We start from the raw sequence: 27,233 nt of genomic DNA on the forward strand, positions 1-27,233 counted from the left end.
ATGGTTGTCACCTCATGTATAGGACGACCAGTGTATGGATCTAGTATAGCCATCAGTGACCCAAAGGATGTTGACGGAGCATTTTGCAGCACTATGTCTCTCGTGCTGCCTGTAAAGTTTTCATCGCCGAGGCCACGACTGTTCACATTAAACATGGACTGCCGCATCCCCAGCTCTCAAATTATTTGAACTAACTCGGCATGTTTGCCATTTACTAACAATCTTGGGCAGTTCTCCAGCATTTGCCCACACGTTTCGGGCAGCTGCATTCACCCAGTCCATCAAGGAGTGATTACTTCATCCCAGTGCATATCTGCAGCTATTTTGCAGCTATTGTCTCAGGAACGGGTGCATGGTGATGGAGGCCAATTTCTCCATCTCCTCACCAGAGCACATTACACTGTCCACCCCTAGGTCCCATAACCACAACAGCCAAGCAGCCAGGGTCTCCCCATGTTTCTGCCTGAACTGTCTCCCCAAGTCAACCAGTTCAGGACATAGGTATACAGGACATAGGTAGTGAACTGGGTCACCTGTGGATTGCCCGTCGGTTGTCTGTCTGGTCTCATAGGCTGCTCATGCCTCAATTTCTCATGCACAACAGATCGTGCCTGGAGATGCATGGCTTCCCCCAACTTACAGTTGGGTTGGTCATCTTCCCTGGTGTGAGGTGCAGGAGTGACCAGTCACTGCACGTCGTCGTCCAGGATATTTATCCATGCTTCCAACAACTCTGCTTTCTGCCTCGAATCTGCCAGTAGCTGCACATCCTCCACCACCAACTCTGCTTTCCGCTTCAGTTCTTGATGAGTTTTCGGCAGAGTGAGCAAAAGCCAGGCTCCAGTCAGCAGAAAATTGGCACCGGGTACCCCACACTCAAACACAGCCACATTTCTTCCCCCTCCCAAGGGGTTTTCTGGTATAGTACCTAGTCTATGCTACCTTGCAGTACAGTGTGCAGCAGCCAGATCCCGGTCAACAGAAAGGTGGCCATAGGACACAGCATATTCACAAATAGCCACATTTCCTCCTTCTTCCTAGGGCTTTTAGCTCCTGTACCTGCTCAGAGTCCTGTCACAGGCTATACCAAATGTGGCATAATCCTGCCAACTACGCCAATTTGTCTGTCATAATCCTGCTGACTACGCCAATTTGTCTGGCTACTGCTAAGCTATGGCTAAGACCTGGAATCCTCACAGTGCCAGTTGTCTAGCTCTTACTCCTGTTCATGATGCCAACTGTAAAGCTAGGCGACCACACTAGTTGTCGGGCTCTTTTATCTGCTGGTAATCCTGCACCGACTGGGCCAATGGTTGAGCTAGGGCTGGGTCTGGAGCTCCCAGTCCCCTCAAGCCCATTCACAGACTGAGTCACAAACCCTTCACATGCCAGGCTGGGTCACCAGACCCCTCCACGCCAGGCTGGGTCACCAGACCCCTTCACGTAGGTCTATAAGCTAGGCAACTGGCCACACGGACCTTGGAAGCTGCAGGTCTGGAAAAACATGGCCACGCAGGGCAGGCACCTGAGGCAGTAAACACCAGCCAAAGAGGTGCCATGTGGGTGCACTCACTCCACACACACACACACACACACACACGCACACACGCACACACGCACACACGCACACACGCACACACGCACACACGCACACACACACACACACGCACGATGTTTATGGAACTGCCCTGAACCGGCTCCGAGGCGAAAGGAGTCTGACCAGATTGTTCCATTTTCCTAACAATTGTCTTTTTGTTGATTGGACAGTTAGTTTGTTGAATACCTTTGTTTTCCAGAGTTCTGACAAAGTTGATTCTGTCAGTTCTGGTTGGGTTTTTTTGATATTTCCATGGAGGCATGAAAGTTTGGGGCTACATATTCTGCCATTTTGTCTATGTCATTCAAGGCCTTTTAATTTTAGGGCTTCCAATAGCAAGAACTGTGCCCAGAAGCATGGAATTAAATTGAATGGCTCTGGATGAATACTACTATTTTGTATTTCTATATAATGGTATCTTTTAGATAAGGATACTGTTGATTTAGGAACATCAACTAATTAATCTTTAGGAAGTAATATTATCTTCATTTTAGAGAGGGAGAAAAAAGAGCAAAAATATTGAAATCTCAGTGATTGAGATAGAGTTAAAATCATAGAGTTCCAGGAAAACAGTTTGGCAGTTCCTCACAAAGTGAAACATAGAATTACTATATAATCCACTCATTACACTTCTAGGTATATACTCAAAAGAATTGAAAGCAATGACTCAGATACTTGTACATCAAGGTTCATAGCAGCATCATTCACAATACCCCAAACAACCTAAATGTCCATATGCATACTGTAGAATGTTATTCAGCTTTAAGAAGTGATGGTAATCTGACATGTGCTGCAACATAGATGAGACTAGACAACACCATGCTAATTGAAATAAGCCAGACACAAAAGGACAAATATTATATGATACCACTTATATGAAGTACTTAAAATAGCTAAATTCATAGCAACAGAAAGTAGAATAGGGGTTTATAGGGGCAGGAAGGGAATGAGGAATTAGAGTTTAATGGATTGGAGTTTCGTTTGGGATGATGATAAAGTTCTGGAAATAGTGGCAATGGTTGCATGACATTGTGAATGTATTTAATGTCACTGAATTGTATACTTCAAAATGGTTAAAACATGAAATTTTGTGTTATGTGTAAAAAAAAAACACCAAAACAATTCATAGCACTCCAAACTCAAAGTTAGGGACATACAGAGCATAATTTGATTGTATTTTGCTGAGTTTTAAAACACAAATTCTTGAGCATGTGTTGAGTACTTACTGTATGCCAGCCACTGTGGTATATGCTTTATATGGATTATCTCATTTAGTCCTCACCATAGCCTTATTAAGCAGTACTGCATTTAGCCCCAATTTATAGATGAGGAATCTGAAGCACAGAGAGATAAAGTAAGTTGCCCAGTGTTATATTGTTAACAGGTGACACTCTCAGGATTCGTTCCTAAGCAGTCTGGCTTCAGACTCGGAGACCAATTATTACACCATACTATCTCATTTTTGCTGAATTTTAAAGTGTGTTTAAAGGACTTCTGTTTTATATTTGACATACCACAAGTTGCCACAGAACAATTACTGCACATGCCTTCACTCTGAGTGTGTTGGTAGCTATGTTTCCACCGAACAATTCCTGCCTGCCAGCCTCGGCGAGACAAAACACGATCAGAGAAAAGGTGGTTCACTCTGAAGGGAAGTGCTGGAGTTTGGTTTGTTTCAGTAATTATCTCTGAATAATGGTATAACTTTTTCAGATTCTTCATTTGATATAGCCTCAATGTAGTAAAAGGGGCCTTCAACACTTTGGTCAAAGAAAATATTTTTACAAAAGTTGTGAATGGAGTTTGGTTTTCTAATATCTTTCTTCCAAAAACTCAGTGCTCTTATTTTTTATTTTTTATTTTTTTATCGTTTTTTCGTGACAGGCACTCAGCCAGTGAGTGCACTGGTCAGTCCTATATAGGATCCGAACCCACGGCGGGAGCGTCGCCGCGCAGCGCTCTACCAAGTGCGCCACAGGCTCGGCCCTCAGTGCTCTTATTTGAAAGAAAAAAAAGTAGCAGAATCATGGAGAAATAGAAGAGCCCCCTACTCTATTTCTTATCTAAATATACTTTCTTAGGAGAGTCCCTATGATAATAGAGCAGTATCCTTATTTAACAGATGTGAAAATTAAGAGTTAAAGAGGTTAACTTGCTCAAAGCTACAGAGCTGCAAACAGTAGACTTAGGATTCAAGCCCAGGCAGCCTGACTTTAGAGCCCATACTCTGTCACTGAATCTCTTTGCTGGATTTCAATTACTTCATCTATAGTTTCTAATACTTGCTTGATAATATTGTTTTGAGAATCAAGTAACATAGTACATATGGGCTTACAGTACACTCTTTGATACATACAAACAATCAATTTTTTTCCCAAGAAGTATTTGAATACCTGTTCTGTGTCAGGCACTGTGTTAGGTACTGAGATCACAATGGTGAATCATGTAACTGCTTTTTAAAAGCTGACAGTCTAGGCAGAGGTAACAGCATGAACAAAGGCAGATTTTTCCCTAAAACCAGTGTATGAAACAATGTACTATACTTATATTCTGTGTAGTGCTATACGGTATTTGAAATGTGTTAGGCCTTTAAATAATATTTTCTGTATCCCCGGACACCGCAATCAGCTTAGCTTATGTCATCAGTCTCACCATCATCATACATATAATCACTGCCACCATCTTTACCTAGGCCTTGATGTCTTCTGTGTCACATCTTTCAAATCCCCATTTTGTCTATGATAATTTTTTATTCTCTTGATTACTTACTATCTAAAGTACCAGCTGTGAGATTTTGCCTTTAAATCATCCAGTCACATCATGCAGAGAAACATTTATATCTCTTAGTTATATTCATAAATGGCAAATTCAGAATTCAGGTGGTATGAGAAATTGAATAAAATCTCTCAGTCAAGTTAATTACCACAAACTCTGGCCAAAGGTTATTACAAATAATTTTTTAAAATAAAACTTTAATAGGAACATATAAAGTGTGATCTCCATTTTAGAGCTTGATGAAGCTGACAGGTGGTAAGTTAAATTAGAGCCTATGAATTTGCCTGTCACTGCCTGTATATACTTATAAATAGCATCACCAAGTTCCTTAATTTTTTTTTTAACTATAACTCATTTGGCTTTCACACTGAAGGTAAATAGAATTCTTTCTTGCTGTCTAGCTGTATGGATTCATATGTGGTGACAGAAAGCTTCATTTATACTGAATGTGATTTTGTAATGAAGGGGAAATTACATATGGCAGTATGTTTTTTGATCTGGTTTTTCTCCTTAACTATAAATATATCTTTACCAGAAAACTTTATGTATCAAAAGAAATTTTAGCCCTAATTCATGAAATATAGTTAGATTTATTTTTCAAGGAAAACTTTTGCAAAACTCATGTGACATCAAAATTATTTTGAAATCCACATGGAAATATACTAAAACTTTCATGTTACACCATGAATCCTTTACTAATATTTTTAAATCTTTTAGTAGATTATAAAGGTGTCAATTCATGACATGTTAGTCTCTGGAAGTATTCATAATTATGCTAGTGTTTATTTTCTTTATTATTTCCTTTATTAAAAACAAGTTCATGGAATATTAATTCAGTGCTAAAAAGAAATGAGCTACCAAGACATGGAAAAAACTTAAATGCATATTACTAAGTGAAAGAAGCCAACCTGAAAACCTATACTGTATGATACTGTATGGAAAAAAAAAATTCAATCATGTTCAAACCTATAATATTAATGAATAATAAACTAAGCAATTTAATACTCCAGCCTAGTTCTTGTAATTCCTATTATTAACCACAACATTTAGAATATAAGCTTTCTTAGCTTTATTTACCCTTTTCTCTGAATGTTCTTCAGAAAAGAAAAAAAAAAAAAAATTGGGCTGTCTCAGAAGTGCTTTACAAGTCCCATGACCTTCTTCATTCAAGTGACAGTAAAACTTCTTTTCAGGCTGAAGGTTGGTAGCACCCCTGCCTTTTGTATGCACTGTCTCATGTTATCCTCACCATAGTCTTATGAGATAGGTGCTAATACCCTCTTGTTACAGAAGAAAAAACTAGGGGGTCAGAGAGATTAAGTAATTTACCATGAGAACAGCTGATAAGTAGAGGAAGCAGGCTGGGAACTTAGGGATGCCCTGATTTCCATGTCATGGAAATCGTCCAACTCTTTGGCAATAGTTTTCTAATATGAGTTCTTTATACCATTAATGTTGTGAAACAAAGGCCATGCTTTAAGTGGTTTAAAATTCCATGTATCTAGAATATGCCTAAATATTTTGTTTTTATATGTGTGTGTGGATATATATAAGCCCAAGGTAAAGTATATCCTTGAAATTTAATAACATGTGTAACAATTTATATAATTATTTAAGCTGTGATAAAATTCTATTCCTAAAAGGTTAGCACAGCTGGAAAAAGAAACTTACTCTTTGGTATGGAAAGTTGCAGAACTCTTCTTACAAGGACACTCAGTTTATTTTCTTGCCTGAAAAATCTAATAGGCCACTGTGTATGCAATCTACAATCTAGGCAAAGGAGGAACAGTGGTTTTAAAAAAAACATACTGTTAAGTACTGTGAGAGGAACTAGAAGACATTTGTATTAGGCAAGTAACCTTATCTTCAGTTTTCTTAAGTAATTGCTCAAGCTCGTTCACAGTGATGGGTCTATTTCTTAAATACCAAAATCTCCACAGAGATTTTTAATGTTTTAGATGGTCAGATCTAGGAGGGACCTGAGAGCTCATCCAGCCAGTCCCCTCATTTTAGACTATAACCCAGAGTAAAATGTCTAGTCCAAGGTCACTTGGAAGAAAACTGGCAGATCTGAAGTCTCTCCTGTTCAGCACTCTTTGGTTTATAGTACTCTGTCCTAGCAAGGAATGTTGCCTCAAGAGATAAGGTGGTTTTGTAGTTATCTCTAAAGCTCTGACAGATAATCCTTTTGTGGTATGAGTCTTCCAAGTTTTGCTGACCTCTTTACCTGTCTGGAATGACCCATCTGGGCCTAGGTCATATTATCCTTCCTCTACCTACACTTGGTGGTTAAAGTACTATATAATTCCTAATTGTCCATCTTAGTTTTCTGTTGCTCTTGGAATCCTTAGATTTCTGTGGGCTTTTGGGACTTGCGTTGGTTATGTTTTATGATTAATAGTCCTCTTTCTGTTAAAACTTCTTTGGCTACATAATTTTATTTACTTATATGTTGCTTATTTATGAACTATGCATATCAGTAACATAGATTATTAAAGTAATTTAGAGAGAAAATGGATCTAGCAGAAAACTTGACCATTATGAGTTTACAATGATTAAAAACTGAGATAATCACAATACGGGTTTCCATTTCCATTATTCAGGACCCTTTTTTGACCTCCCATTACATAAGGGAGTCAACAATTCTGTCCATTTTCCTTACCTTTCAGGGTCTTTCCTTCTTTGGTAATATTCTTCAAAGATTTTATTTAACTCCCTTTTGCTGAAAATGAGCATTATAAAATTTCAGCATTTTATACAAAGAAGAAGCATGGAGTATTGTTTTAACTGTACAGGAAGAATTTAATCAAGAGAAGAATAGAATTTGGGAAGCTGGTGTTATCACAGTCTATATGAGATTAAATGTCTTGGGCATTGTAGTGTAGCTGAAGAAAATGGAAAGAAAGCACTAGTTCTCTTAGTTTCTTTGTAGTTCTCTATGGAAAGCTCCTGTTCCCACACTGGCACCCTTTTGGTCCAGCTGCCATTGTGGTTAGGAACTTAGAAAGCAGAAGAATCACCTATGTTTTTACAAATACTGGTCCTACAAAATGGCAGGCCATCACTAAGCCTTGTACTTCTAGAAACTAACTGACATGAAATTTATAAAAGAGAATTTTCTAAAAGATAAGTAATCACTGTAGGTGATTTTTTAAAGAAGCACAACACTTGGAATTTTAGTGCTGAAGACATTGTGCTAGGTATAATTGGTATACCATGCTACATAAATTAACCCCTGTGCTGCAGGAGTTATGATCTAATAAAGATGAGACCTTACACCAGTCACCGTAATGCAGTGCAGCATAATATAAGGTCAATATACAGGGTTCAGAAGAAAGTAAGTTAACTTCAGTTTCTTGTTATAGGGAAGGATACAGAGTTTGTTAGGGTAGAACCTAAATAGGCATAGAAGGGAAGAAAATATTCCAGCTGTTAGAATCTATAATTGCTCAGAAAGGCATGAAGTATTTTTCTAGGGTGATGAAGAATGGGCCAGTCTGGCCAGAGCAGTAGGTTTATTCAGAGAGCAGTAGAAGGCAGAGTTATGGGCACACTGTGGAGGGAGAGCCGCCTTGGTCATGGTGCACACACACTGAGAAAGATCCTTTCTGAGGCAGACAGGTCTATTCGATTTGAACATGAAAATTAGAACTGATACTGAGATTTCAAAGAAGGGTGAAGTTATAATTTATAATAAAGTTTTTTAATTTGGTACTTTTCAGGAGCTGTAGGTCAAGCATTTATGTCTTAATTATCTTTGATAAGTTCTTGTTACCTAACTTCTTTTTATTAGGAAAAAGATTTCACTGGCCATCAACTCTGGCAATGTGAATTCCTGCCACTTTCCTGGGATCCACAGGTAGTTCTAATGTTATCAGACCAGAGTTTAAGGAGGAAAGCTCAACTACTTTAGCCATTTCGTATGATAAACACATTTACCTTCTATTCAGTTCTGTGTTATTTTGGGCAAGCCGGGACTTCAAATTATAGTGAAGCCAATTTTTCTTTGGGAGAATCAAATTTTTGGTCAGATTTTAACCTGCATACTCTTCTTTGGATCTCTTTTCATTAACACTCTTAATTATTCTGCAAAAAGGATAATTTACGTACACATATTCTAATAGAAGCAATAAAATGTCAGCACAATCTTAATGAAGACAAAACTTGTGGTTCTGGGTTTTTTGTGTGTGTGGTTAGTTTTACTTGGTAGTTTTATGGTTAACCAACATAATTGTTTTAAGGTGTTCCTCCATGATGGGAATTCATCCTAACACAGGCATTTTCTTTACTTCTTACAGGACTTTCTACACCTTTAATGCAAGAAAAGGTACTAAGTGCAGCTGCGCCTGCTGCTAGTGATGAAGAGGCTGCTGAAGTAAATGCTTATGACCAACCAGAAGCCCCGAAGCTGGTTCTGCAATCTCTGTTCTCACTTATTCGAGGTGAAGTTGAGCAGCTGGACTCAAGAGCACTTCCACTCTGTCTTCATCAGGTACCACCAAATCCTCCACCTTCAGCCTCACTAAAATTCTGCTACCAAATGTTTGGAATAATCTGAAATTGAATCCTCTGTATTTGAGTCTGTCCCACCCATCAGTGGTGAGCCCACGGGAAGGTGACCCTGGATCAGTGGCTGGTGGGAAGTGTGGCATGTTACTAACTGGTGGCCACAGCTTGGCCTTGGATAATCCATAGTTTAGACAGTGGCTAACTCCTTATATTCAGTGATTAGGCTGTGTACAAATAAGAGTCAATGTAGCAAGAGCTTAGTAAGCACCAAGTAGGTTTCAAAAACTATGCTAGACACTGGGGAAACAAAGATTACTTAACAGGTTATGTTCTTAAGAGAGCCACTGTGAAACAGGAGGAACAATTATGTAGATAAATAATTGTAGAATTCTGTATTAAGTGTTAGAGTAGACATATGTTTAAGGTTCAGCAGCACAAAATGGGTGATTAAATTTTCCCTATAGGTGTTAGGGGTAAGAAGGTGACTCTTGAGCTGGGTTTTACAGATGATCAGGCACTACTAGAGAACAACGTGAGCTGGTACAGGAAGAGAGATCAGCCTGTGAAAGGCATGGCTGGGGTATAAGATGGGAAAACAGACAGGAGGTGAAATTGGATAGCTGGTGACATTAAGGCCTTACTTTTAGGGGCAGGGAGTTTTTAAATTATGAGAGGACCAGAATCAAATTCGAATGTTATAAAACTAATTCTTCCGATGATTGGGAGGGTCAATTAGAAGATGGAGAGCCTGGAGACTGAGAAGTCTTTAGGACTTTAGAACAGTGATTAGGAAGCTTTTTTACATAGAGCTAACTTAGAAAAAGTTAAAATCTTTTTGAGATGCATTTTATTTCTGCTAAAAATGAAAAGAATTGGTACATGGGAATGGAGAAAGTTTTGCTTTTTATTGCATTTACTTCTGTTTCATTTTAACTTTTGTAATGAGCAGTGAGTAATTTTTAATTTTAAAAAGTAGCTCTTGTGCCAAGGTGGGAAAATGTAATATTTTTATACATTTATATTACCTCCTTTATGGATTTAACGAATGCCTTTGAGAAAATGTGCACTGCTTTTTGGTCTCTCAAGTGGTATTAACTTGCCGTAACTGAGGAGCACGAAGGCCGAAGCAGCTTTCTAACCTTTCAGCCTTTTCTGCCTTTGCACAGTGGACGGAGTTTGCAAAGGGTATTCACAGTTACTCTTTCATCATCCGTGCAACCTAGAGCAACAGGTATCATCGTTATCTGTTACAAATGGGAAACTGAGACTCCCTGACAAAGCAAGTCCTTATAATGCTGGCGCTAGAATTTGTTTATTCCATTCAGTGCATCGTTTTTTGGAACAACTTTGGGGAGATTTGAATATTACTGTTTATTAAATAATACTGTTGTATCAATGTATGATTTCTTAAAGTTGATAATGGCACTGTAGGTTATGTTGGAAAGTATCCTTGTTCTTGGGAGATACATGCACAACTATTTAGGGATGAAGTGATATAATGCCTGCTACTTACGTAAAATGTTATGTGGGAAAAATATGTAAGAGAGGGAGAAACAGACAAAGCAAATTTTCAGACGGTCAGTAATTGATAAATCTAGGTGAAAGAATTCTATAGAATTTCAATAAAAAATTGGGGAAAAGGACATGTGGAGTAAAGATGGAAATAGCAAGTGTAAACAAATCTGCTCAAGGAGTTTGTATCACTGGGGTGTTGTCACATTAAAGGTGAGAATGGGCTTTTCTGCTGGCAGGTGATCCTACAGCAGAAGCAAATCTAGTAGAAAATTACATTTTTAGGCAGGAAAATAACAATCTTGATCAAGACTGAAGATTATTTTCTTTTATGTCTCAGAGTGAAATTCCACCTCCATCCCCCAGAAACGCACCAATTTGCTGAGTCCTGTAGGTTAGGATTCCTACATATCTCAGTCATCTGTCCTCTCCTGGGAAAGGATCTTAGAGAATATAGTGGTCGTTTAAAGTACGGGCTTTGGCTCTACCACAAGCAAGCTAAGTGGCTTTTGGTTTCTTCTCTGGTAAATTTGTAGAGGATTAAATGAGATAATACATGTAACAGCACTTAACACAGTGTCCGGCACATAGTAAAAGCCAAATGGATATTAAGCATTATAACTCCATCCTTGCTGTCATTAATTCATGATTGCTTGTTGGAAATCAAGGCTGGGGATCAGCAAAGAGATGCGGAAGCCTTCAGGAAGCTGAGACACCTGTAGCCACCTGATGGCTGCCTCCTCAGCCCATAAACGCAAGATATCCTGTTACCTCCCAAGGGACACACGAATCAGGAAGAGATGGAGGTACATTATATTCATTTCAGTAATTCCCAGCACATCATGCTGTGCCTTTCACCTAGATTTGCCAGTTGTGGACCTCTGGTCAAAACCTTTGCACTTGCTCTCCCTCCTCTCTCTCTCTCTCTCTCTCTCTCTCTCTCTCTCTCTCTTTCTCATTCACACACATACACACACACATGCACGCGCACACACACACTCTTTTCACTGAATCACTTTAAAGTAATTTGCAAGCACTCTGTCACTTCACCCCTAAATACTTGCCCGTATATCTACCAAGAACAAGGATTCTCTCCCACATAACCTACAAGGCCATTATCAACCCCATGAAATTCATATTGATAAAATAATATTATTTAATATACAGCGCATATCCAAATTTCCCCCAAGTTGTTCCACAAATATTCTATACAACTATTTTTTTTCTCTAATCCAGGATCCAGTGAAGGATTGCACATTGCATTTGATTGTCAAAATTCTTTAGTCTGTAATTCAGAACGGTCTCCTCCTGCCTTTAAAAAATAATTTTTTTTTACTTTCATAGCATTTACACTTATGAAAAGCCCAAGAATTCTTGTAAATGTCCCGTAAGTAGGATTTGTCTGATTATTTCTTCATGGTTCAAGTAGAAACATTTGGGGCAAGAATTAGAGAGGGAGAGTTAATTTGGGGGAAATTATGATTTTTATTAAGTGATATTATAAAGAATAATATGCGCTAAAGTTCATTGGAAATATGACCACAGTTACTTTAGACATATACTTGTATTTTTAGCTCTTGGAATGCTTAAAGACTCCATTTAAAAATCTTCTTAGGTATGAATAATCTCTCAGACACTGACTTAGTTAATGTGAGTACAGATTAGCTTTACAGATATAACTGAAGTCATGCACTTGGAAGCTTTTCACGTAGAGGTGAGAAGAAAAACATCAAGCATTGTACTCTGTGTTCAGTGAGCTTATACTAAAACTATTGTCAGACTCAGGCAGGAAATGAATCTGCTGGGATCCTTGAAGCCATTCTGAGTCTGTGGCTAAAAGATTCACCTCTGTCTTAGTTCACTGGGGCTGCTGTCCCCAAAATACCACAGGCTGCATAATTTATAAACCGTAGACATTTATTGCCCCCAGTTCTGGAGGCTGGAAAGTCTAAGATCAAGGCACCGGCTGCTTCTGTGCCTGGTGAGTGCTTACTGTCTGATTCAAAGTGTGTCCTCCCATGGTTGAAGGAGCAAACTAGCTCCTTCAGGCCTCTTTTGTGAGGACACTAATCCCATCATGAGGGCAGAGACTCCCATTAATATTACCACATTGGGGAATAGGTTTTAACATATGAATCTGGGAGAGACACAAACATTCAGACCATAGCACCTTCCTGATTTTTTTGTTGTTCCTGGTAGATTAAAAGAAAAAACCTGAAACCAGGATTACCTTAAAACTATTGCCCTCCTGAAATGGTTTTCAACTTCTTCACATGATTCTGCTCTGCATCTTGCATTTGTGGTTCAGACTCAAAAACCATGATAAGCACTTACTACGATATGCCGAGCACTGTGCTAGATACACGTTCACTCTTTCAATCCTTACAGCAGCCTCATCTCACATCTTCCCTTGTCCTGCTAGACTTGCTAGGGGGAGGATTTTATAGGGGAAATACTCTGTATATTTATTTTTCAAGCTGTCCTTTTACCTGGAAATACCTTTTATTTTTGAGGCATTGGGTTTCATGACCCTTTCTTCAGGGTTACTTGATGGTATTAGAATTACCAAAGAAACCTGAAAGCTAATTGAAAATTATATTTCTGTAGTGCCAAGAAATCTTGTTACATATAGCTGTGGATCCTATCAAAATTTCTCAAATGAGAGCTATAAATAAATATGTGCCAATGGTGCATAAACAAAAAAGGCACGGAAAATGGCTTTGAAGAGGCAGACATTTTATTTTAATGGGCAACCTGAAACTATATCTCACGTCATGTAGGGAAACTCTCTGCAGTGCTATTGACTTTTCACTGGAAGTTTGTAGTTGAAATGTTGTTATTGATTTCTATTAGGTGTAACCCAGTGGTATGCTGGGACCTGCTAGTACTGACTCATAGAACCATGTTCAATGATGTCTGTCATGTTGGTAACTTGAATTTGGCCATGATGGGAGAATTGACACTGCAGGAATGAGCAAACACTACAAATTGGGTCTCTCCCAGCACCCTGGAGACAACTGTTAGACATTTATCCACACACCAATTGTTACATCATTATGTGAAATTCTCGTTTTGTAGGTTAAAAAAGAGTTGAATATAAGCAATTTGATTTGGTTCAAATTAATACTTCTGTAACATACTATTAGACCAATAAGTTGATAAAAGACAACCAGATCTTGAAAATCAACTTATCCCTTGCAAAACCCACAATGTAAAATAAGTGTGGAATTCAACTTTAGTTTAAACTGAAATTTTACAAGATGATTGAGTCCTATCATCTGTATTGCTCATGGAAAAATGTTAGATCTATAGAATATATTTAAACTGGGCAAGTATTTTCCTTTAAAAGTATGCTGCATCCACTGGGGGATTTGGGAAAAGCCATTCCTTTTTATTGCTAGCTTATGGGTTTAACGAGTACTTTATTGTTCTTTGCATTGGCACTTACCTAGAAAATAGAGATAATGATCTATAAAAGGATAGCCTTTCTTTCTAGAAACATAGTAAATCAGTAGAAACTATTTTAAAAGTATAAATATATTAAATATTCTAAACATGAAAATAGCTTATTCAAATATTTATCAGTGAGTACTTAGAGTGTTATTAATCTATTCATAAATGCTATATCTAAAGATCTTTTTAAAAACATGCTAAAGTTTTCAGAATCAAAGAATTTTTAAATTTAAAGGTGCTTTAGAATGAATCTGGTAAGTGACAGTCCTCGATTTGGGACCAGATCCTAAGTCTCTGTACTACTTACGTAGTGTTCTTTACAGTGTGCAGCTCTGTATTCATATTCCAAACATCTTTACTCAGCTGTTAGCACTTGGCCAGGCCTTTGCTTAAATATCAAAACAGAACCAAAAAGTCAGGTCATGTGAAGTCTTCACCTAGTAGTTTGTGAAATAGAAATGAAATGAATGGAGTTTTAAGATCTCACATGGTGTGACATATTTCAGATTTTTAATTTATAATAAACAGAATCACTTTTTCGCTTGTGTTATACCTTTATGGACCTCTGCAGCATTTTTCTCATTTTTTAGAGTTCATACTTCTAGACTAATGAGTCAGGGAAGTACACTTTGACATGAAATAGAGTAGGAAGAACACAGTTGTAAACAGACCAAAGAATGTTTGTTTTGCCTGAGATGAGTGACTTCAGAATTGTGTTCTGTGCCTATCGTCAAATTTCTTCTGAATGGTGAATATAGTTAAATAAGAGTTTTCTAGTTTGTTATCAAAGGCATTCAGAGTTTCTAGGTCTTAATTTCTTCCAAATGTGTCCCTTCATCCAAATGTTAATTTAATTTCCTCTGTTTTACATTTGTTTTTAACAGGTAGCAGAGTCCTATTTCCAGGAGGAGGACTGTATCCTTTTCTTAATTATAGGAAGAAATTCATAGAACTCTTAGAGAACCACCCACTTTTTAAAATTCAGGTTTACTTAACATACAATAAAATGTACAGACCTTATAGTTTCAATGGGTTTGACAGTTGTACGTACCTAAATAACCACCTCAGAAGGCAAAGTGTAGGAAATTTCTGTCACTCCAGAAAATTCTCTGGCACCACCCAAATTTGACCTTAAGCCCTTATTTTACCAAAATTAATTATTTATGTTCTGGAATGGAGAAAAAGCACATCTTACTGAAAAGTAAAATTTAAAAATCTATTGACTTTTCTTTCTCTTCAATTAGACATACAAATCAAGTGCTACTCATGTAGTAGAGAATGTCAGGTATATTACTCATAGTAAATCTTGTGGCTGTCTTATTGCAGCTGTGTAGCTGCAAAGGGAAGATTAATTCTTCACTAGCAATAACCAGAATAAATGTTGTCAAGTGAGACCGCCTGTTAACTTTTGCATAGAAAAGATTTCTTCTCTCATTTTTTTTCAATTTCCCTTTTTTAAAGATTGCTTTTCCTTTTGGAGGATGGCCCAATATATACTCTCCAGAAAGAATGTATCATAAGCATCTGTTTTTCCCTGTTAGTGTCATTTGCTGATCCTCCTACCCTTGTTGACTTTCACCACATTTCTGACTAGATTGAGGGATAAGCATTTACCCTCCTGAACCCTGCCAAGCAAGCTGTGCTACAACTTCATGCAACGGCAGAAGTCTGATTCTGGTGGAAATGAAGATGGATCTCCCTCCCCCCACCCCTTTTTTTTAAACCAAGTAATGAGAGTGTAATGCAGTGCAGTATAGATCAGTATCATCAGCATCCCTGAACGCTTCTTAGGAATGCAAGTTCATGGGCCTCAGGATCAGAGCCATGAATCTGCATTTTAACAAGTTTTTCAGGTTTTTTTATGCTCAGTAAAGTTTGGGAAACACTGCTGTACTTTAAGTCGTGGCAGAGGAAAAAGGAATCATTGCAGCTTCTTCACCAGGGTTCAGGACGGTAAATGCTTATCCCCTTAACCTCTGAGTGACCATAGGGAGGACGAAAAGCTTAACAGTGAGTTTTTCTGTCCCTTCTTTCTGGGTCAACATTTAGAACATTGCCCAAGGGAAGGTCAGAATTTGGGGAATGTTTCTTAACCATATAAGATGTAAAAAAGACATGTAAAATACAGATGAGAAGGCAAAAGTTCACCAGAAAATCTACAAAAAAGTGAAATGACATGATAATTATGAAAATCACTGGGGCACGTTAATTAAATTTTTTACAAAAGATCCATAGAATTTTTTGCTTTGTCATAGTTTAGGCATGTGATCCTTTGGTCTTAGAAAAAGCATTCAGTGGTAAAGAAGTAAAGGGTCAAGCTGAGTTGAAACCAGAAACAAAAAACACTTCACTAGAGGACAAAAAGTAATTTAAGGAGAGAAATAAAAAAGGAAAACATATAGACTCCAGGATTCCATGCAGGTCCTATTTCCAATTAAGTTACTTTTGATCAACTCTGTTAGAAATATATTAGCAAGCAGGCATTCCTTGAGCATTAAAACCCTTTTTTGGTTTCTGCTGTTTGCTGATAGTATGGAACCCAAGTAGCTACTGCGTAGTATGTTATGATAAAATTTACCTACTTCAAAACCAAGAAACATGACTTCAGATGTGTTTAAATTTAAAAATAATGAGTCCTCTAATTTTCTGGTCAGCTGCAAATTTCTCAACTTCTATAGGACATTCCTTTTCAAATATGGGGTTTAATGTGAATAGTCTGGATTTCTATTTTCCTCAAATTTTCTATTCAGATGAGAAAGCAATGAAATTCATTCAGCTTGAACGATTATATCAGGAACAATTGCTTGCAAATCTTTCTGCTATTCAAGAACAGTGGGGTGAGTACAGACTAACATCGAATAAGGAATTATCAGTAATATAACAAATTTCTATTTAGAAAGTTAACATATTTGACCTGGTTTTGTAGGGTAGAAAATAGAAGTTTCCACAGTCCAGTTAATGTTGCAAAGAATGTAGCATTTTTGCCACAAGTTTATTACATTGTGAGAAAAATTTTTCTTTGTATTTTGTTCTTCCTATAAATGCCAGGAAAGGAACAAACACAACTATTTGCATTTCTTCTGACCACACTGCGTGCCATACTGGCTAACTTAGTCTCTGGGATGATGTTTACTTATAATAAAAAGTAGTCAATTAGCTACTTCTAACTGTGTTAACTTTGAGATTTTTTGAGAAGATAATTTTGCATCTAATCTTTATCAACAGTGCCAGTTAACTGTTTTTTTCTTCCTAAATATGTTTTATAAGAGCCAGTGACTAACAAGTATTTTAAATTTAGAAACAAAATGGAAAACTGTACAACCACATACAGTTCCGTCTCTAAGGAATTCAGAAAAAAGATTTAATGGTGAAGATTTTGAACGGCTTACTAAAATTTGCACAACACATCAAGAGTAAGTATTTCAGAATTTTGTAAGAATTAGTTGTAGTCTATTATTGAAGAAGCATTGTAGCATTGAGTATTTGAAATACAGGATCCACTTTGTTTTGTTGATGTTTTCAACTGGAGAAATTAAAATGGGTATAAAAAATCATTAGGTTTCTTTGTCAGCTTGTGTCTGTTTCTTACAGTGAATTCAGTAAAAGGTTTACTTTACACAGGTTCAATGGAGACTTCTAATTAGAAGTTTAAAAATACATCTTCTAATTTTGATCTCTTTTTGGTTAAGAGGTTAGGCAATTCAGATGGATAAAACTGTGTGTTAGGATTATTTTACTCTAGTTGTTTGCCAGTGTTTGTATGTTGTATTAAAAACATAACATTTTTAAAGTGTAGTCTAATGCTGGAAAGCAAATATAGTACAGTATTTAACCAAAATACTGCAGAAGGAAAACTACATTTACCAGATGAGTTTTAATTGCTTGATTTGTATCAGGACTTGAATTTTTAAATTAAGTTATAGTAATAAGAAAACACTTTAAAAAAAATGTATTATTCGTAGACCCATAATTCTGAAGGTGAACAGACATGATAGTGTTTAAACTAGTGCAGATGTCGGGAATTGTAGAACATGAGTCCTCAGTACAAAGGCTTAAAGACTTTAAAAGACTTTCTGTTCTTTTTTTTTTTTTTTTTTTAATTTTATTTTGTCGATATAAAAGACTTTCTGTTCTGTTGATAACTTTTTCTCCTTTTCTCTCAGAATCATCAAAAGTAAACTAAATCTCTATTTGTTAATAATGAAGCAGTGCCAAGTAGTTGTTGCTTAGCTCATGCGGCAGATAGCAAACTTGCTTTTGGATCTGTTTGGAGACCAGCCTTTTTGTTGTTTTTGTTGTTGCTGTTCTTTTTTCTTTCTTAGTTCTGGCTGAGGAGACTGGCTCTGAAGAATGATTCTAGATTCAGAGGTGGATTCTGTGGTGCTAGGGCTAAGCTATGGCTAATGTCAAAATCCTGTCGACATCGCCAACTGTAGCGCTCTTAACCCTGTTCCTGATGCCAGTTCTCAAGCTAGGCAACCACGCCAGTGTTGGGCTCTTTTACCTGCAGGTAATCCTGCCGGGTGGGCCAATTGTTGAGCTAGGGCTGGGTCTGGAGCTCACAGACCCCTCAAGCCCATTCACAGACTGGGTCACAAACCCTTCACATGCCAGGCTGGGTCACCAGACCCCTTCATGCAGGTCTATGAGCTAGGTAACTGGCCAAAAGGTCCTTGAAAGCTGTGGGTTGGAAAGCATGGCTGTGCGGGGCGGACGCCTGACCTGCCCGCCTGCCTCACTAAAACTCCTCTCTCCCCTCCCCTCCCCCTCTTCTTTTCCCCTCCCCCCTCTTCTTTCCCCCTCCCCCTCCCCCTCCCTCCTCCTTCCCCTCCCCCCTCCCTCTCACACAAGAATAGCAACAAAACTAAAAAGATACATTGGTGCACATGGGCACTAACTCCACACACACACACAATTTGCCTGCAATGGACGTGCTGAACCATACCCAGCTGGACTCTAGATGAGGGCCCTGACCAAACTATTCTATTTTCCCAACAGATGCGTATTCAACTCTTGTGGACAGTTATATTAGTCAGTTGTCAATTTGAACCTTTGAGACAGTATTTTCAGGGATTCTGAATTATAACCTAATTTCTTAGCATATTAAATAGGTTAACTTTCAACTTTGTAGCATTTTAAAATAAACTAATCTTTTAGGTAAAGAAAATCATTTTCTTACTGCGGACACGTCTCCGGACCTTCCCACAGAACTAATAACTTCTTAATGTGTTACAAATGTTTTAATTATTTAATAAACATTTAATGAACATGATATGAGAATGGAATCGTTGTGCTTTAAAATATCTTTTAATGCTTAAAAAAAATTTTTTTTTACTTTTATTTTTTGGCAGCTGGCCACTATGGAGACCCAAACCCATGACCAGGCCACACTGTAACCAACCGAGCTAACCAGCCAGCCCTTAAAAAATATTTTTGAGTTATACATACATTGAAGTACGCAAGCCTGATGAATTTTTACATGCACATATACAAGGGTACTTAATTTTTACACAAACTTTTCGCAGCACCCTTGTATGTCTATGCGACTACCACTCAGAGCAGAATATAGAGCATTCCGGCCCCTCAGAAGGCTCCCACATGCATGTGCCAAGTTCATACCCATCCTCCATGGTAACCACTATCTGAGTTCTGTGACAGTATATTTGCCTGTTCTGTAATTTCATATACGTGGAATTGTACAGAATACAGATTTTTGTATCTACCTTCGTGTGCCTGTCATTGTGTCTGTGTTACGTTGTTGTACATAACGATAGTTTGCTCTGTGTTATCGCTGTATGGATTCATTGTATGACTGTGCAGCAATTTATCCGTTCTGCTGTTAGTAGCATTTGGATTGCTTCTGGTTTTTGAATATTATGAATAAAGTGACCGTGAACATTTTTGTGCATTCCTTTGCTGGGTGTATATGTTCTGTTATCTTGGGTATTCCCTCAGATTTAATATTTCAGAGTTACTTTTTTATCTGTTTCCATGGATAAAAATTATCCTCCACCATAATCTATTTTAGACTATAAGGACATAAACTGAAATTCTTTTTAAAATGTGTGAAATAGTTTTTTAAAACATTTATTAGCAAAAGGTTAACATTCTTTTTTTCTACTGGATTTTATGTTGCCTTTTGGAGAGTTTTCAATAGTAATTAGCTATCTAAGGAAATTAACACATGATATAGCTACACTTTGAACTATGTTAAGTCAGTGGTAGTGTTTCAGCTGGGGAAATGTTCTGTGCTAATATTAGAATCCAGAGAAGCTCTATTTTTTTTTTTTTTTTTTTTTAACAGCCATTTCAGTGACATTTGTTTGGAAGCATACTGCTGCTGTGATTTTTTCTTTTTAATTCTTTTTTTCTCTTTTTTTCTACAGTCCTCTTTTATCCAAACATAAGGTAAGAGATTGTTTCTTTTGAAAATATTTATAGGAAAAATGTTTACGTCCTGAGTCTGTTGTATGGACCATTTTAGCAAATAAAAAAAACTTTCAAGCTATTTTCAGCGTTCTAATTTAATGAAACAGTTTCCAAAATAGTTGTGGTTTTTTGTTTTAAACTTTTTAGATAGCAGCTATAGAAAAGTCCCTGGGAAGGAAATGCCTTACTCAGTTAATAGTGTCTGAAGAGCCAAAGGAAAGAGGAGCCACAGCCAAAGAGTCAGGTATGTTTTCAAATTAAATTAGGGAGAGATATAAAAGATACCTGGCTTCTATGATATTTTATGAATGTTGCATCAGAATTGTTCTGAAGGATTATTTTTTGCATTTGCATTTTCATACGTGTACATCTTCTAGAAAAAAAGCAAAGGAAGATTTTTTAGGTTGTGTGAGTCCATTTTTAGACATCTAGTAGTAGATAAAAATCTAAATTCTTATAAAAACATAGTTATTTCCATGTTTTAGTAGGGTTATAGGTATCTAACAGAATACGTAAAGATTACACAAAATGCTCTGAAATAGAATTAATTTTGGTGTATTCAGACATCCTTTTCTGTTAACAACTATTATATGGACTTTACCAGAAATTTCTTCTGTAAATCTAGAATTTAAAAGTTCTGTCTTGATAATTTATCTATAGCAATTTATTCTCTTCCCTTTTGTTGACTAACATATGATATACTTTAATTTGTGTATGTACATTTCTTAAACATTTATGTTGTATTTTATACCATCTTGTGCCTTATGTCAAAGATTTTTAGAAACTTTCTAGATGTTTCTAAACATCTAGAAAAATGTATGTTGTTCATTTTAAAAACTTCAGAACTTAAATATGTGTTAGGGTTTTTCTGTTTTTTGTTTTTTGGTTTTTTTCCCTGCTGTCTGATTTTATTACTGATTTATATTACTGGGCCTGGGAGCACTGATATTGAAGAGGAGGTATCAGGTATTGGGTGAGTTGCCCTGAAGACATAAGATGGTGATGATGCTGTCAATTTAATTAGCCTTTTCATCATTACAAAGTACTTTTTTATTTTTTCAAATCTTCTTATCTCCCTTTCTCCTATGAGGCAAGTTAGGGATATTGCCTTTGGTCAATCCTCCTATACTCCTGTCTTCCTGTCTCTTCCAGTCATTTTTATATCAGAAATTGGAGTAAAATGAGCTTCATAATAATTGTAAAGGGGGAAAAAAATCACAAATGGCCATGTAGTTTGGGTGTGGCGATGTCTTCATGCTGTGCACATGGGGAGGTGTGCCATTACAGGCTGTTTGTTGGAATTTGACACTTAGCACTGGTCACTGCCCAGCACTAGCTTGGCACTTCCTCTAGTTTGGCCTCTGCTGTGATACATGTGGCACAGATGGGGAAACTAAGGCACCAAGTTTAAGTCACTTGCTTGGTGCTTTGATTCATAACTAGAACCTGGGTCTTCTCGTTTCTCATTGAATGTAGTATGCTTCTGCTAAGTAAGTTGTGTAGATTATCAAAGGCTTCGACAATCCAGATATCCTACTGATAAACCATCTTATGACAGAGGCTGGACTAAATTCCAGGGAAAGAAATCTTGTCCAAGTCTGATAAAACAGTATGGGAGAAATGTCAATAACATGAGTGACTCTCCAAATGTAATTTGGAACTCTTGCCCTTTGCATCTTAAATTATGTTCCTTTTTTAAAAATAATTTTTATGTTTCTACATAACGAGATGAAGAAACCATTTTCAGGCTAGTTTGTAAGCAATACATTGTACCTATGGGTAGTCTTCATTATTCACCGTGTAAGTGGTATCTCAGTTCATTTGATTTAGTACTCTAAATGGTTGTATTTTGTCTAGTAACTACAGTCAACCTCCTCACTTTCCCCTCATATAATGGCCTGTCAACCTGATTCTATAACTTTTCAGTCATTTATAGCTATTAAACAGTCTTGTTTTGATTCTTCAAGACTTAGTCCTATTCTATTCCAAACTTCATTTTAACACTGAAGCAGGCAGTTGGAGCTGGCTGGATTAGTGCTGACAACTGAAGCCAGGTGTTCTGTGGGAAATGTGGGGTGGCTGCAGCAGGACCAGCTGAGGTAGATATCTGCAGTCCTCAGCTGGGGGCCACACACCCCATTCTTCTGGTGTGGGGGTCTCTCTGCCCCATGCTTTAACAGTACCTGTGGGACTGTGGCTCCCAATCTCAATCTCTGAATCCTGTTGGGAGCCATCTTCTGAACCTTTAGGTATGGGCAGCTGTGGAGGAGTAGCTTGGTCCCCTTGCTACCTGGCTGTGGCCATCCTTGCCGTAACCTTCCCCACCTTAACAGAGGGCCAGGCCCGCAAGCTCAGTGGCAGAGCACGTAGCCTATGAGAAGTGAAATGTCATGGAGAGTGAAATGTCCATGTGTTCTTAGAGTCTCCCAAAGTTTGAGTGGTACTTTGGGGTGCGTAGAAGGAATGCTGTACTCTCCCAAAAGGTGACCTCTTCCTTTTCCTGATCCCCATCTGATATTTAAGTCAGGATGTCAGGGGAGGCACTGCAGACTCTCCTGAGCGGCCCCCTCTCAGCAGTCCAGAACTGAGACAGCCAGCCGCGGCCTCTCATTCTCTGAGATCTGATGAAGGCGTGTAAGGATTGCCTTTTCGTTGGTATGACAAGGGCCTCCATTGTCAGATGGTAGTTGTTAAAGTACCAATAAATGAAATCCAAGTGGAATAAAAACGATCAGATTTTTATCTTTTATTTTCACTCTTGGCCCATTATTTGTATAATTTAAACAATATATGACTTTAAAAAATAAAATCTTCTAAGACAGTTAGGAATGCTAGATAAACCAATAAACTTGAGGGTGAGCAGGTTTCTCTGTGTTTTACCAATTTATGCGATTCACATTCCTTATTTACATGAAGGTTTTTAACTGTCTAGTTTTAAAGTGAAAAGAAAATACTCAAGTTGATTTTACTTCAGCAGAAATGGAAAGAGATGTCAAAATTCAAACCCGTTTATCCCTGTTGCCAAAGCTGATTCTTTTTATTACTACCCTTTGCTGCCTCTCTTTAAGAAGTTACAAGTAATTTGCAAACACATTTGTTAGGGTTATGATGTCCGAATGATGAATTTGAGCAGCACAGGCAGATCAATATTACTTTTCTGACCTTTTAAATTGTAAATGTATCACTAAAGTTTATCATGTAAAAATATTTACTTAATATGCCATGTCTTAAGTGTACTGAAAATAATTTTTGTAAATTCATTTAAATGTAAAAGGCCAATAGATGTATTTATTTAAAAGTAAAAGGCCAATAAAGTTTAGAAAAAGCTTTGAAAAAGCTTCGAAAAGGGCTTTTTCAATTATAATGAAGACTAAATTATTTATTCATATTAACATGTTTTTTAAGTAATCTCTATTAGTTTTTATATGTAAGGGATTATTTACTAAATATTTTTGGTATTTCCTGTGCCTAAAGACACTGTTATCCAACAGATAGAATTTCCATTTGCAAGGGTTGGAATATTGTTCATATTATCACATCATTCATATGTCCCTTCTCTTCCTTCCTACGCACAGTGTTGTTTTGAATTTTAAACAACTTATTTTTCTTCATCTTTAGAGAGTGAAACTTGTCTTGGCATGGAACCAAGTAAAGAAAGCCAACTTAAAGAAGCTCCTTGGGAGAGCGGTCGCTGCTGTCATCAGACAGACGAGCAGGCAGATTCCCCGAGCCTTCCGGCAACTGCAGGGCAAGACCACACGGAGGAGCCGCTCTGCAGTCCTGAAGCCGCACTGGAGCTCCACGCCCAGTCCTCAGAGACGGCAGGGAGCAGGTCTGGGCCAGACTCTTCCGAGAATGCTTGTGAGCTGCAGCTGGCTCGAGAGGCTGGCCAAGATGTGGCCAAGGTAGAGGGCGTTGCTGAAGACCCTAGGGTGTTACCTTCCAGCAAGTCCACGGAAGGCCCACTGATTTTACCAGGCTGTGACTGTACACCTGTGTTGATTTCTGAGGGTAAATATTCACAGACTCAAAGAAAAGAACTCCAGCTGCCGCTTCAGGGTGCTCCTGAGGTGTTGCCCACAGACCTACTTGAGAAGAATGAATTAAATGAGCTGCAGCAACCTGAGCTCCCACACTGTGACGGAAAATCACCACAGGGTCAGACTGACTCACAGGGCTCTGACGATGTACTTTGTGAGAAGAAGAATGTGTCTGACTTAAGAACACCGTTTCCAGAGGTGTATATGGCCCCAGAGGAAAAAGGAGATAAGGACGACCAAATTAATAAAGAAACAGAAGACTATTTGAACAGCCTTTTAGAAGGATGCTTAAAAGATACTGAAGATTCCCTTTCATATGAAGATAACCAGGAAGACGACTCTGAGCTCCTGCAAGACCTTTCTCCTGAAGAAGCGTCCTACAGTCTACAGGAGAATCTCCCGTCTGAGGACAGCTGTCTTTCTCTTGATGATCTTGCCAAAAGGATAGAGATTGCAGAGGTAAATTAAAGATAAGGTACAATTAAAAGTAAAATGAAAATCTTAAACTCATATATATTATATACAAAATAGAGCCTTGTTTTTGTAAGTTTTTCCTCGTTTCAAACATGAGGGAAAATTTTAGTTAACATCAACTTTTAATCATTAGTAGGTTCATTTGTTTATATGTGTTGGATAAAATGACCTTTAAGCATTGTAATGTTTACACTTCAAGAAATTATAGTGCATGCCTCCAGATATTATAATCATTAATGTGGACACCATTTTTTAATAGTCCATAAGCTTTTTATTTGGCAGTCCCAGGAATTATGATCAAGACAAGATTAGTCACATTCTAATAAGGAAGTCTCATTTTCCTTCTCATATATCTAGAAGATATAATATATACTCAATGTTTCTTTCTCTTGTTAATATATTTTTAAAAGAAATTTGTCTTTTCTATGAAGTTAATACATAATATATATCTTGAAAACAGACCTAACAGAATGGAGGAAACATTTTAAAATATGATAAAGCTAGGAGGTAGTGGATGAATTTTTAAAATATTAAGTTGTTTTTCTTTTTTAAAAAAAAAGTCAAGGAAAGATGACTATTCTCATTTGTTTGATAATATTTTTTTTTAAAGTTCTTAAAAAGAAAAGATAAAAATCACCCCAAAACTACAGTCCCCAGGGCAGCCTGACGTGGTAGAGAGCTGAAGCAGGTCACCTTAGTGCCAGTGCTGATCCCCCAGTTAGTTATCAGCCTCGCGGAATTACTTTTTACCTCTCTATGCCTGTTTCCTTCTCTGAAAATTGGGGTACTAGCTGCTTTTCTTTTTCTTCACTTTTTTTTTCCAACTTAGCTTTTAAGTCCCATTTATGATACTCTATTCTAACTCAGCATTATTATTGAAAAAAAAAAAAAAGACACTTCGTGGCAAAATAGGAAAGTAACAGAGCTAAAGTAGACAACAAAATATATGTGAAAACAGAACCCTGGGAGAAGCTTTCTGAGGCTTTTATAACTGATGTATTATTGCTAGCTTCCTCTGTTGCCATTTATAGACAATTCTCCATAAACTATGATTTTTCTTCTTAAATTTTTCTGCACAAAATTAGATAGAATAGTAAAGCACTTGGCCCAGCATTCATGCTGTTGTTTATTTTAACCAGACCACTGATTGCTCTTTACAGTTAATTCTCCACAAACTGTGATTTCTCCTCTTAATTTTTTCTTCACAGAAGTATTTAACATTGCTTAATGGGTACAGAGTTTCTGCTTGGGGTGATGAAATATTTTTGGAAATAGATAGCGATGATGATTGCACCACACTTTCAATGTAATTAATGCCACTAAACGTACACTTAAAAATGGTTATAATGGCAGTTTTGCGTTACATATATTTTGCAACAATTAAGAAAAAGAATAAAAAAGTAACTAAATAGAGCTAATAGTAATGCATTTGACCCATTTTCATTCTCTTATGTGTTTTAACCAGATCTCTGTTATAGGGAGTTATCAAAACAGAGGTCACACCCATATTCAAATTCAGCTGTAATATCAAAAGGCTACCATTATCTGGCTGCTTCTTTCCATGCCAGTAATCAAGTTGACCTTATGAGGAAAAGCCATATGGTCTAATTTTACCTTTTTAGGTATAAATTGTAAAGGAAGATCAGAGTGCTCCTATTGGGTCTCACTACCTTATGGAACATTTTAAACTGGGGCATTAACTGTTGAATTAGTGTGATGTATTACAACTAAATGCAATATACCTCCTCAAACTCATAGCACAGTGTCAATTTTCCTACTAGATATCAGCTAGCAGTGGATTTATATGTATTTGAAGTTTAAATTTGTCTTTTCTTTGATAATCTCCTTCCTAAAATTCTATTGGTCTATTAAGTTAAGCTGTTTTAAGAACCCCAAAAGCTACATATATATGATTAACAAAATTAATTTATCTTTCTATGGTAGTGCTAAGCAGACTGTTAAACATTTACTTTCTGAATACTTATTTTCTTCTCTCATCTGAGAAGTACAAGGGTACTTCAAAAAGTTCGTAGAAAATTGAATTAAAAGATAATCTGAATCCTTTCATGAACTTTTTGAAGACCCCTCGTATACTTTAACTAATAAAGTTTTAGCAACTGTCAGGAAAAGAGTTTTTATAGTTTTAGAACTAAAAATCACTAATGCTTAGTATTTTCTTAATACCTTAAGAATGAGGCTAAGTAAAATATCCAGGTAATAATGGGTTTGCGTGTAAGTGCAAACTTCTAATTTTTTAAAATTGGGTTCTAAAAAAATTTTTTTTAATGTAAGTGCAAACATATAACTTTCTAATCCAGTCACTTTTTGTTTCATGCTTTCAGTAAAAGTTTACTAAGAGTCTTTCCTGTGTCAGGTGCTGACAATGCAATGAGGAATCAGGTGAAATTCTTGGTTTTTGGGGGGATCTCTGCTGTCACACTTGG

General features: G+C 37.2%; 1 protein-coding gene across 3 annotated transcripts in view; it reads left to right on the top strand.

Annotated features, from left to right (window-relative positions):
- Positions 1-27,233, top strand: part of CNST (consortin, connexin sorting protein) — an 84,266-nt gene that overhangs the window by 44,021 nt on the left and 13,012 nt on the right. For all 3 annotated transcript variants that reach the window (XM_063082769.1, XM_063082770.1, XM_063082771.1), the window contains 7 exons: positions 8,671-8,864; positions 14,731-14,761; positions 16,597-16,683; positions 17,145-17,259; positions 20,233-20,254; positions 20,423-20,519; positions 23,894-24,774. In XM_063082769.1, the coding sequence (XP_062938839.1) occupies positions 8,671-8,864; positions 14,731-14,761; positions 16,597-16,683; positions 17,145-17,259; positions 20,233-20,254; positions 20,423-20,519; positions 23,894-24,774 (1,427 nt within the window). The remainder of the gene's footprint in view (positions 1-8,670; positions 8,865-14,730; positions 14,762-16,596; positions 16,684-17,144; positions 17,260-20,232; positions 20,255-20,422; positions 20,520-23,893; positions 24,775-27,233) is intronic.

The sequence above is a fragment of the Cynocephalus volans genome, chromosome 18, assembly GCF_027409185.1.
Source record: "Cynocephalus volans isolate mCynVol1 chromosome 18, mCynVol1.pri, whole genome shotgun sequence".
In the NCBI taxonomy this organism is placed as follows: Eukaryota; Metazoa; Chordata; class Mammalia; order Dermoptera; family Cynocephalidae; genus Cynocephalus; species Cynocephalus volans.